The sequence below is a fragment of the Miniopterus natalensis genome, chromosome 2 (genome assembly GCF_054644295.1).
Source record: "Miniopterus natalensis isolate mMinNat1 chromosome 2, mMinNat1.hap1, whole genome shotgun sequence".
Classification (NCBI taxonomy): Eukaryota; Metazoa; Chordata; class Mammalia; order Chiroptera; family Miniopteridae; genus Miniopterus; species Miniopterus natalensis.
The window spans coordinates 86,259,092-86,272,558 of NC_142082.1; the positions used below are offsets into that span (position 1 = coordinate 86,259,092).

Consider the following 13,467-nt stretch of genomic DNA (forward strand, 5'->3'; position numbering starts at 1 on the left):
AATAGATAATGGTGAAAAGCACAAAGAATAGTTTTGTGGCATATTCAGCAAAATTTTAACTTTATTTTGAAATTACATTTCGACCTATAACTCAGATGATATATTCCTGGAGTTTGTATTTATACTTAAATGATAATTACTGAATTATAATATATACTTAACAAGTTTTAATAAAAGTTTAATGTCATACTTTGCCTCCATAAAGAAAATGAAATAAGAATAGTTCCTTGTATTCTGCCTCTTTCACTTTAAAATTTTTTATGTCAAAATTGCCTTTTCATTTTACACAGGATGATAGCAAGCAGGCCCAGTTCTTAGCTCTAGCTGTTGTTTACTTCATTTCGGTTCTGATGGTTTCCAAGTATCGTGACATATTAGAACCCCAGCGAGAGACTGCAAGAACTGGAAGCCAACCAGGTAGAAACATCAGACAGGAAATAAATTCACCAACAAGTACAGGTACTTAATATTTTTTAAATTATTTTAATTTCCATTATCATTTGCCTCTTTTAATTTTATTTTTATATCCAGATTTAAACTAATTCTATTCATAATTTCCTCAAATATTTATAAATTATAAATTGGCATATAAAGGCCAATTTAATATTATTTAATTCATCAAAAATGTCTGAATGGTGTTTCCATGATATTTGCTATATTCTCATTTATCAGTGCAGTTTTGGTTTTAATGTTTTATACTTAATACATATCATTTACAATACTATTTTATATGCAAGTAACTCATATATTTTAAATATATTACTTTTATTTTTTATAAACATGAAATTAGGAAGTTCTTATAGAGTAGTACAAGACCAAGGCTAAGCCAAAATGTAATCTTTATAACCAAGTTCAAAGATAGCCTTTCTTTTTCTTTCTTTCCTTCTTTCACTTCCTTCCCTTTTCTCCTGCCTGCCTGCCTTCCTTTTCTTTCTTTTGCCTATGTAGTTATTTTAGTGTCTAAGTATCAATATTCTATATTTCATATATTTTATATTCAAAATATTTATATATTCAATATCAATATTCTATCAGAGATTCCTAATAAGCAAACATACATTCTAAACTTTATACCTGCAAAGTAGCTTCAATTAAAATCAAAGACATAGAAAACAATGAACCATCTTCATTTTGTCTCATGTTGTCTTTCTTATCTATAGAAAATACTCATGTAGGAATTTTTGTATTATCAACTTTGTCTACCATGCTTGAAATTTTCTGGCAACTAGTATTTTAATATCAGGGGGTTCCTCCTACCAATTGCATTTCAGGCTAGGTGTTTATATGAAAATTGTTTCCCTGTTTTTTTGCATTGTAACTTTGGTAACCCAGTGGTTATTTCATGTACCGCTTGGTTAATTTGTAGTTGAAATTGTCTTTGCTAAATAAATGTATATGACATATAAATAAAATGGATATTTTAACAAGTGCTTAGAAATTAGTGGTCAAATCTCTGTATTTTGTTTTCAATAGCATATCATATCTCATTTACCTTTTATTGTTGTTGTGGAAGTATGGATTATGTGGAAGCTATAATACTTTGCTGTTGCATGCTATATTTATATTAAACTCATAAACATATTTCATTATAGTATACTCTTTTAACTTTGTTATTCAAATTAAACATTATTTTACCATTGCATTTTGTATCTTTTGACCATTTAAAATACTAAAACTTTATTATCTTAACTCTTTTTCTTTATTTTAATGCATTCCCATCAGTCATATATGTATAAAATAAGCAATATATTAGTGAATTGCCAGTTCACTAAAACCAGTTCTGATTTTTGTGTATGTTTGTATATGTTTGTGTCTGTTGCTTAAACTACTTATTATATTTTCTTTCTCTTAATACATAAACATTTTCCTTCCCCCAGAGATGCAGTTTTTGTTGCTAGTACTGTTTGCATGTTGCAGTAATATAAAATTGTCATGTTTTATTATTGACCATGTTTCATGCTGTTACATGCTGGCTCAAATTTGATTCCATGATTTTCTTCACAGTTGTGGTCATACCATCTATCCCTCATCCAACTTTGAACCATGGATTCCTTGCCAAGTTAATTCCTGAGCAGAGCTTTGCCCACTCATTTTACAAAGGTAATATTGACCTTGTCTCCTGACCTGTTTGAGTATTTTTATTTCATCATGTTATATAATAAATATCCATAATGCTATTGTTATAAACAAGTATATACCTTAGGTTTCATGGAAATACATGTTGTATTTATACCTGGCTAATGAGAGCAAAATATAGCTTTTATATTTATATTCCATTACATTTTTAAGTACCATCTGCAAATTAAGGATACCTGAGTATATATGTAGGCTAATATGTACTGTGGTAGCATTTATTAGAGAACGCAGAAGAATCACACCTTAGTAGAGGGACTAAATTATCCCTAAAATGAAGGCTACTCCAGATTCACAAGAAAAAAGCTTAAAAGATGTCTTGAAAGCATCAAACTGATCTAAAGTTACTTAACTTTCTATCAGAGCAAAGTTCTAACTCTCTTCGAAGAAATATAAAAACAATTATTCAATAAGCAACATAAAGGTCAATGTTAAACATCTAATAAAAATTGTTAAACATGCAAAGAAGCAGGAAAATGTGATGAATAAGCAGGAGGCAAAAAAATTAGTCAATAGGAACAGATTCAGAAAGGACAGAGATGTCGGAATTACTAGATAAAGCCATTCAAACAGCTATTATCAAGTATGTACAAGATGTTTTTCAATCTAAAAAAAAAAAGTGAACGAAATGAGGAGAAAAATGAAGAGTTTTAAAAAGAACCAATCGGAAGTTTTAGAGATGAAAACTTAAATAGCCAAAATGATGTCTGGGTAAGATTAACATGAGAATTGTCTCTGCAGAACAAAGGATTGCAGTAGGCCGAATTCTCACCCCTATGTCTCATCCCCAAGATTTTCCTGTGTACACGCCCTGTATAATTCCTGAGACACTTAAAATGATGGATTTTACTCCTGTGACTGGTTATTTTCTATATGACAGTTGCTTTAAAGATGATTATCCAGGTAGCCCTGACCTAAACACAGGAGTTCTGTAAAGGCAGAGAGTTTTCTCTGGATGGTTGCAGAACAGTGTGAGAGGAATTTGACATTGCTAACATTAAGATTACCACAGGACAAAGCTATGACATCAGCTTGCAGGAACCGAGAGCACCACCTGACTAATAGTCAGCAAAAAAAAGTGGGAGACTTTAGCCTACAACAGCAAGGAACTGAGTTAAGTGAGTTTGGAGAGGACTTGAGCTCCAGGTGATACCGTAGTTTAGTGTACTCCATACATTGGCTAAGGTTATGGAAGACCAATTTATAGAACAAATAAAACAGCAGAATAGGTTTTATTATAACTTAATGAATGCACAGATATTTTTTATAAATATGCAACCTTTAAGTATCATAATGAAATAAAGGAAACATTTATTAGCTATATTTCTTATAAGCACATTCCTCTGAATTGTATAAAGTAAGATTAGATTCAATTAAATTAAATGTCCTCTGGAGTTTGTGTTGTATATAAGCATATTCCAAAGGCTTTACTGTAGTGACCTGGAAATATTCTAGACTAAGTTTATATCAAAATATCAATGCACTACTTTCTTTATCAAGAAAATTTTGTTATGAAAACAACTTTAGCTGACCTGCACAGTGGTATTAGTGGTATAATAAAATTTTGAAGTACTTTTAGGTTGATATGGTAAATATTCTGTTATTCTCTGTATTATGTGATAATATGAAAGCTGATTATATGTACCTGTGATTCCATGCTGCGGGACAATGGTTATTGAGAGGAAAATTCTGTTGATGATATTAGAACTGCAAAGTCAACTCTTAAGTCTTTTCACAGGGTAAAAAGTCAGTTGGATTCTACTCTTTAATAGGACTGGCTTCTTTGTCAGACATGTAAAATATTTTTAACAAACGTAGTACTTTCAAACAAAGAAAGATTACAACTTTTTATTTTTTTACTAGCAGAAAATGTCAGAGGACAAAAATCAAAGTTAGAATCTTGGAAGTACACAATTTCTATGACATGTTTCATTGTTTAATAACAATTGTCAGTGAACTATCCTGACCTTTAAGAACAAACTTGATTTTGTTCATCCTTAAAAGTTAGCTCTTGTCATTTTATGTATTTGCTAGAATGTTTTTGTATTTTATTTTCTGTTAAAAGAAGATTCATACATAAGAAATTCATGGAACTGGAACTATTTCTTTCAGTGAAGCAATTTATATGTGATTGTAACTATGCAGAATAAATTACTGGAACTGGAAATTGAGCATTAATGGTATGTTTTGAAGAGATAGCATTTCTAGTTTCATTTTGGATAAAAGTGTAAAATGAATATTCTAAGCTGAGTTTTCATTCTATCAGCATACCTCTGTGACACTGCTCTCTCCACTCTGCATGTTAATTAAATAAAAACAGGTTAGCTCTATGTTATTCCCTTGAGTAACATTATTGCTGGTTCAACTTGGATTAGATTAAGTTTAATAAGCAAAAAGCTCATGGTCACATTATAAACATTAAATATTTATATTATCAATGTTTGTTCAAAGTGCTTATGTAGTCATTTCTTTTCGGGAATCTTTGCTTAAAACTTTTTGTTTAGCTATGATGTGTAATGAAAACAGTTACAAGTATAAAAACATTTGTGTAGGTACACTTTCAGTAAACATCATGGACAGCTTTTACAATTATTTTCCCCCCCAATGTTATCTTTGTTCAGTGGAGTCAAATAATAAAAAAATATTTGTGCTTTTATTTTGTCTACTTTAAAAAAAATTATTTTTCACAAGTAGCATGAGAAGCACTGACCTGGTCTATTGTATAACTCCTTCACACTTCACTCCCTTCTTGCAGCTCGTTATTGATCCTTTTACAAATTTCTGAACTAGCTCTCTGGCCTTGTTCTCTCTTCTTTTTAATCCTTGATAGTCCCTCATTTCAAGGTCTTATCCCTACTTTAAGTATTGCCAGTTTCTTCATTGGACTTCTCTATGGTCATTTAGTCTATTAATTGATGAAAAATTTAAAAATAGCACCAGTATGTAATTTAAAAAGCAATGTAATGGAATATAATTTCTATTTAATATATGTTGATATAATATTTTATAATATGTAATATAACCAATATAATAAAATCATTTTTCTTTCTAAAGGTTTTCTATAATTTTGGGACAAAGTTAAAATGTCTAAGCTTATACTAGCAAGGCTACTTTAGTTCTAATTTACCTGGATTACTGCAATTGCTTCCAAAATGGTTTTCTTATCTCTTCTCCTACTGATCATTCTTTCTAGTTTTGTTGCATTTTATTTAAAAACATAAATGAGATTATGTCCCATTTTGACTTAAATTTTTCTAGTATCATTTAGAGTAAAATATCAAATGGGTCCTGGATAATCTCACTGCTGGCTACCTTTCCAACTTTATCTTACGTTATTCTTCCATTTGCTATGTTAATCAGACTATGTTACAGTCAGATTCCTTTTTAGTTCTTTAATCATTTCAAGCATTTTCTTGCTGTGTGATCTTTGTATTTTGTTCCTGAATTTTGGTTCTCTCTCTTTCCTGTTTTTTGTATAGTTATCTTATTTATCCTTCAGGTATCTGCATAAGGTGACCTCCTCACAGAGGTCTTCCCTGACTTAGCTAAATAGCTTCCACCTTGGCCACCCTGTTCTCTATCATGCATCTTCTTTATTTTTCTTCTTGCAGTTATGCAATTTGTTTATTTGTCTAATTGTTTATTAAAATGTATACTTCAAGAAGGTAACCCCCTTGACCTTGACTGGCACTTAGAAGTGGAGATAGTAAATATTTTTTAAGGTAATGAGTAAGTCAGTGAGAAAGCTGAACAGTTTTTTAAAAAGCTCAGTATTGATGGTAGCCATAAAATGTACATGAAAACCAGACACAAGAAACTTCCATTGATAACTTGTCCTGGAAACTGTAGAAGATTTATGTTAATTACTTCACTTTAAGCTTAATAAGAAGAAAGTTAATATGTAGGCGAACTTATAAATAAATATGTTATGTCTTTTGTCTAACAACTGATAATCAAGGAAAGGATTAACACAGGAAATAAAATAATTAAGAGAATATGATACTGTTACAAGAATAGACATATGACATAAACAGTCTATACATGGACTGGAGTTTGTATATTTTATTATTATAAATATAACTTTTCTAATCAGCTGGATGAGGAAAGATCATTTGGCAAATGGTGTGGGGATTACCAAATAGGGTAACCAATTGAAAAATTCATATCCTTGTTTTGTAATATGCCAAATAAATTTAACCTGTATTAAAATTTAAAGGTAAAACTAAACATAATTTAAGAAGATTTAAATTAATATATAAGAAAAAGTGATTAAATCATAACATCAAAGACTGAAGTTCTAAAGTAAAAAATATGACTAAATAAAAGTTTTATATGTCTGTATATATTAACAAAATTAAAGAACAAATACAAATAGAGAAACTTTTACATTTATATTATAAAAGTGAATAACCTTAATGAGTGAAAAGCTCTTACATATCAATTAAAATAATACATAACACTAATGGAAAAATGTAGAAAATACCAAACAACTAACAAAAGAAGGGCAATATACAGTACAAGTAAGAAAAAAATTAGTTAACTCTGCCAGTAATCAAATAAGTTTGTATTGAAACAAAAATGTACCATAATTTGCAAATTAGGCAAAATTTTGAAAAATGAGAATGTAAATATATGTACTTTACTTAGCATAAATATATCCATAACCCTTGATCTAGTAATTTTAGTTTCAGAGTTGCATCTTATTGAAAAAACAATAGATCATTTATATATAAATATTTTTACTGCTCAGTTTTTCTTTGTTGTATACTGAAAAATAAAGTTAATATTTATTAAACAAATTTTTATATTATAAACTAACACTAAGGATTTCAATATTGCAAGTTTGTTATTTTCTCTTGCTTTTGGAATTATATTTAATAGGTCTATTGGAATCTATTATATGGGTGCATTATAATTTATTTTATAAGTACACTATCATTAATATAATATAGAATTTTTATTGGATAGTGATGTTGAATATATTATGTATTTCAGTTGAAAATCATATCCAGTTACTCATAGCACTTATTTTTTAAAATATTAACTTCTCAATATCTATTTTTAGTGTTCTAAAGGTACCAAGAAAGTCTTTTCTTTCTTTCTCTCTTTCCTTTCCTCTCTTTCTCCCTTCTTCTCTCCCTTTCTTTTTTTTATCTTCTCATTTTGCCTTTTTTTCAGTTTACTTTACAATTCCTTCATTATATATTTGCTGAATAAATGAATGATTTACTATTACATCCTAGGTACTTGGGATATATAAGGGTGTACAAGAAGTTCCTATCCTTATGAAGCTAACATTCTAGCAAGGGAGGTACACTTTTACAAAGCATACACTTGCATATATCATTGCAAGGTATGTGCATTCTAAGAAATTAAATTACATACTATTAGGAGAAAGTACAAAAGAGGAAACCTAATTTAATTTGGGGTTGGGAAAGACATCACAGAAGTCACATTTAGCTGGGAACCTGAGGATGAATTCAGTTAATTTGGTAAAAGAATGGAGACAGTGGAAGCACATTCTTGAAAAGGTAAATGCAGATTTTGAGAAATTCTTTGGCATATTTTGGGGACATATGGGTGAGTAAAATAATCAAGGGAACTAGAAGTATTCCATGAGTTTAGATAGGTAGGCAGGAACCAAATTACATAGGGCCTGTAAACTGTATTAAGGATCTGATTTTTAAACTAAGCAGAGGGGCATATTATATTAGTGTCCTATTGCTTCCATATCAAATTACTACAGACTTACTGGCCTAAAACAACATACATTTAACATCTTACAGTTCTGTAGGTCAAAAGTCTAACATGGATTTTGCTGCTTGTACAGTAACAATGGTTTGAGAGATGATGAAGTGCTGGGCAGGGTTGAAGGACAAGATGTATCTCCTACATGAGGCTACTCCTTCAACACTGGGAGAGATGGTGGTTTTACCTACTGTATAGAAACTAACACAGAGAGTCAAGGAACATAAAGAAAGGGAGGAATATGTTCCAAATGAAAGAACAAGATAAAACCTCTGAAAAAAGCCTTAATGAAATGTAGATAAGTAATTTACCTGATAAAGAGTTTGAAATATTGGTCATAAAGGTGCTCATTGAAGTGAGGAGAAGAATGGATGAATACAGTGGTAACTTCAACAAAGAAAATGAAAATATAAGAAAGTACCAAATAGAAGTGACAGAGCTGAAGAATGCAATAATTGAACTGAAAAATATACTACGGAGGCTCAATAGCACACTATATGAAGCATATAAAAAGATCAATGGAACTCACCCTAGAGGGGCAAAAAGAAAAACTTTTTTTAAAAAAAGTGAAGATAGCTTTAGAGATTTATGAGACAACATTGAGCAGGATAACATTTTCATTATAGGCCTCCCAGAAGGGAAAGAAAAAGGGGTAGGAATCTTATTTGAAGAAATAATGGCTGAAAACTTTACTAACCTGCAGAAGGAAATAGAAATCTAGATGTGTGAATTTTGAGGTGTTTGTGGGAATCTTTTAATTCTTTGGAGAGCTGAATCTAGCAAGGATAATACAAGTGATAGCCTGATAAGTTTCTTAATCCTCACAGCATATTCAAGATTTACATTTTTCAAGTGAAGTTCCTATTACTCTGAAAGTGTAACTAATTTATCTAAGCAACATGGAAAACTAGTAAGTTGTGGAGCCCAAATTGGAACTTTGATCAGTTTGATTATATTCCCATATTTCCATTATGCCATATTCCCTTCAGAAAGGAAGGAGAAATATCCAGAATAGCTTAAGGGCTAGCTTATAAAGGAGGTTGGGTTGAGAGGTCATTTCTTTTAGGATAAGATATATTGGTCTGCAGATGAATGGGCCAAGCTAAAGAAAAGAGACAGAAAATGACGAGCAGAGAGAATAACTGATAGAGTAGTTGGGCTCTATTTTCTTGTAAGATATGATTATAGTGATGATGATGGTAGTGATAACAGTAAAATCGATGACAGCAACAGGTAGAAAAACTTATAGTAGCATTACTTTATGCTAGATACTATTCATGAATTATGTTCTTTAATCATCCCAGCACCTATGTACTGTATGTGCTGTTGTTATGAATAAGGCTGAGAAAAGTTAAATGGCTCATCCTGCCTCACAAATCATAAATACGTCTTGATTGAAAGTAAAACAATCTTAATTTTAATCCCTAAATTCTTAATCATATATGAGGATGGGCAAAAGTAGGTTTACAGTTGTGCATATGCAAATAGTTTATTTTTGTATTATTATTTATTATTGTATTTGTATTACAACTCTAAACCTCCTTTTGCCCACCCCTCTATAAAATACAATTTTTGGCTTATTTAATTGATATTAACAGTGTTATATCATATTTGGCTGTTTTTGTTTCTCTGCAACTCAAGAAAAGTTTTAGACATATATGCTGGCATTTTATTATTAGTGCTGTTGGTTGCCTTCATTGGAGAAACACATGATGTATTTTTTTTCTTTGAAAAAAGAAAAAGTATGAACAAGATAAGGCAAGAGAAGAGCAAAACATGTATATGTGAATATTTTATAATTTCTGTTTGTTAGAAATGTACAAATTGGAACTGTCCTAAATTTTGGAGCTGAAATATCATTTAGAGGCTTGACTTGTGGAAGAGTAAAGACCTCCAAAAAACTCCTCCTCCATAAAAGCAGTGAGAACATTGGCAAAAATTATTTAAAAATCCCTTTTTCAGTTCTCTGGAAAGTAATCAAAACCTTTCAGCAATCCAAAGGTTGTTAAATCAAGAAAAACTGCAGATTTTTATGAGAATATCAAGCTTTGTGGAGACTTAACTTGCCCTCTTGCCATCTTCCTCTCCCCAGCCCTGCATTAACCTTGAAAACTAGCAACCAGTCAACCATGGTAATGGTCACCAGCAATCTAGTAGCCACTGGAAGGAGGCCAACTAGGTTTAGAGGTTTTAAAATGTCCTATTTTAGGGCATTTTCACTATTTGATCTGTCTGGCAGGTCCCTCTAGTAAAGCTCCACTCACAGGGCTCATTATTATTTTATCTATTCAGTGCATGCTTGGTGAGTAAAGCCCTATTCCCAAAGTATTTTTTGAAATAATTATCAGCAACTTTATTTTTAACATTGCAATTGCCTAAGGTAGCAGTACTAGCCATGACAAACAAGAACCTTACCAAAAAACTTAAAAGGAAGATCTGAGAATAAGATGTTCATATCCCTGGGGCTTTACTGAGGTCCAGGAAAGAACTGAGAAGGTCCCAGTCACTTACCTCTGGGTAATATTTAGACCCTGTGCAAGCAGGAAGTAAAGGGTAAGGGAGAGTTGTAAACAGACTGTGTTGAAAGTGTGCTCCAACACACACATAGAGCCTCTGGCAATGAGTAAAAGTCTTACTTGTTCAAGACACTGAAGGCAATCTGTCCAATTATTAGCTGACCACTGAGCTGAGTAGAGACTTCAGTGGCTGCAGGTGACAGGGAATATAGATTTTACAGAATTAGTTCAGGAGAGTCAATATACAAACAGAATTGACACGTCTTATGTTTTAAATGTCTAATTTTCAACAAAAAAATTATGAAACATGCAACAAAATAAGAAAGTAAGGCTGACACACAGGATGAAAAAAAGAACAGTATAGAATTGCTCCTGATGTTGGACTTAATGGTTACTTTAAACCAGCTATTAAATATATACTCAAATAATTAAAGGAAACCTTTTCTGAAGAATTAAAGGTATGAGTGTGATGTCTCACCAAAGAGAGTATAAGTAAAGAAATATTATAGAAAAGAACCAAGTAGAAATTCAGGAGTTGAAAATTTAATAACTAAAATATAAAATTCATTAGAGGGGCTCCACAGGAGGTTTGACTTGGCGGAAGAAAGAATCAGCATACTTTAAGAAAGGTACATTGTGATTATCATACTTTGTGGTACAGAATGAAGAAAATAATGAAGAAAAATAAAGAGAGCCTCAGAGACCTGTTAGATACCATCAAGTGAAGCAACATGCACATATGAGAGTTTCAGAAGACAGAAGAGAAAGAAAATGGGCAGAAAGAATATTTGATAAAATATTGGCCTGAAAAGTCTCAATTTGATGAAAGTCATTACTGTGCAATCCAAGGAGCTCAAAGCCCTCCATGTAGAATAAACTCATACAGATCTACACATCATAGTCAAAGCATCAGTTGGTAGTACCTTCTTGGCCCGTAATGGTTTCTTCTAAATTATAATTTTGTCTGTTATGGCCATGTTTTTGGTAATAATGTTGAATTCCTGAAGTTGTATTTTTTATACATTTATTGTAGCAAACAAAAAATTTGAATTGCATATAATTAATTGCAAATAATTACTCAATGCTTATTGTATTCTTTTGTTGTATAAAATGAATTTTAATAATGATTTTTAAAATTTTATGAATTTTTTTTGTAATTCAGGTTAATTTTTATGTAACTTAACATTTTTGGATTTAATATAAACAAAATATACATGGTTGTTATATACTGATTTTAATGTTTTATTTTAAATCATTCTAATGTGATTTAGTTTCCTTAGTATTACTATTTGTAGTAAAATAATTAATCTTAGTATTTAGTGCTATACTACAAGGAACTGATTGTTACTTTCATGTTATTCCTTATTTAGTTTGGAAAATAGCAATATGAATAATTTAATAGATAAGACATATTGAAATACTTTATAAATCACTGTAAAACAAGATTTTTGCAGAAAGGAATGTGATAAATGTGGCCACCATGTAGAAATCATGTCATTTGCTGGACTTAACCCCATAATTTTCCCAAAATTTATTAGATGAACTCAATTAGACTCAATGAAGCACAGTAATAAAATGAGGCATCTGGCTTCCAACTGCTTGTTTCTGAGAAGGTTAAGATCACTTAGGCTAGTAATGTTTCAGCTTTGTGTACTGACATGGCATACTCCTAAGTAAACTGATGGGGGCTATTGAAAAGTTACAGGTCTACTGTCATTGATATAACCTGCACAGATGCAAACATTTATTCTTTCTCTCCTGTTTTTTTTTTTTTTTTTTTTTTGTGGGTTTTTTTTATTTATCTTTATCGTTGAAAGTATTACGGATGTCCCCCGTTTTTTCCCATTGCTTACCATCCTATTGAAGTTACTTGGGTTAAATCCTGAAAGCACTTTAGTGTCACAATAAAACATACTGATGTTTATGCTATCAACTGATGTTTATGCATGTTCTGTAAAAGATGTTAATGCATAATGGGAAATTAAGATTTTTGACTATTCATCTATTTTTTTATAGTAATAGTAATTTATAATTGCTATTATAAAATTTTCCATTGGTGTTTATTTTTATTTCTGTGTGACATGATCACAAGGGAAGCTTTACAAAATGTATTTATTTGAATAGAATTCTTACTGAAATATTCAATTTACTGCTTCATTTTTGAAATCTTTTTTATCAGCCACAGTAAAAATAAAACTAAGGTTTTTATTACTGTGTAAATATTTTGATGATTCATTTGAAAGTTTTATAATGCTCAAACTTAATAAACTTTTCATTGTATTTTATAATGGAGAGGTTAACATTTATAATGGAGTTTTAAGTATCTAGTTAATGAGTTAAAGATTTTAATGGTCCATTGAGAATCAATGGAACGAAACAGTAAAAAATTATATTTGATGGATAGATCTTTTTTATGGTACCTGTAGATACCAAATTAAATATTTTATTTCCTCTGATATTTTTTTTGCTAGCAAAATGCTTATATTTTATACTAATAAAACTTGAAACATTTACATTTTTCATGTACCTCGATGTAAAACACACCATAAATAAAGATATTGAGACATCACATTAGGGTAAAGTGAAAACTGTAGGCGAAATCTACAAATTAGTTAAAGTCAGACTAAGTGGTAGACTTGATTTTACACATTTTGATAATAAAACTCTGTAAGAAAAGTTGGCCATGCTGGTGACCATGATACTGACTCTTTCTTGATGTTAGGGTTCTTATTTTGTTTCTGTGTTTACATTCTCAGTCCTATTGTCACAGAAATATCACTACTACTATTTAGTTCTTTTTGTTTTGTGTCCAAAAATATATTATCTGTAGTTGCACACAAGTACTAAATAAATTCAGTAGTATCACTGATAGTGGAAATAACTGCTTTCAACAACTTATCTTCTCATTTTGTATCCCTGTTATTTTGAAACTTCAAAAATTTTTATTAGCACCTTAGTTTAAATGATCCCGAAGTATAATTCTATACTTATCTTGACCTGAAGATATAAATATACCAGAGATTCTGTATACTTAATTGATTCACAACCTTTCATTATTTTTCTGAACAAA

At 30.6% G+C, this 13,467-nt stretch overlaps 1 protein-coding gene across 4 annotated transcripts in view; it reads left to right on the plus strand.

Moving 5' to 3' along the window:
* The window catches only part of NBEA (neurobeachin), an 816,964-nt gene that overhangs the window by 275,418 nt on the left and 528,079 nt on the right, over positions 1-13,467 (plus strand). For all 4 annotated transcript variants that reach the window (XM_016197269.2, XM_016197275.2, XM_087814370.1 and 1 more), the window contains 2 exons: positions 291-459; positions 2,005-2,100. In XM_016197269.2, the coding sequence (XP_016052755.2) occupies positions 291-459; positions 2,005-2,100 (265 nt within the window). The remainder of the gene's footprint in view (positions 1-290; positions 460-2,004; positions 2,101-13,467) is intronic.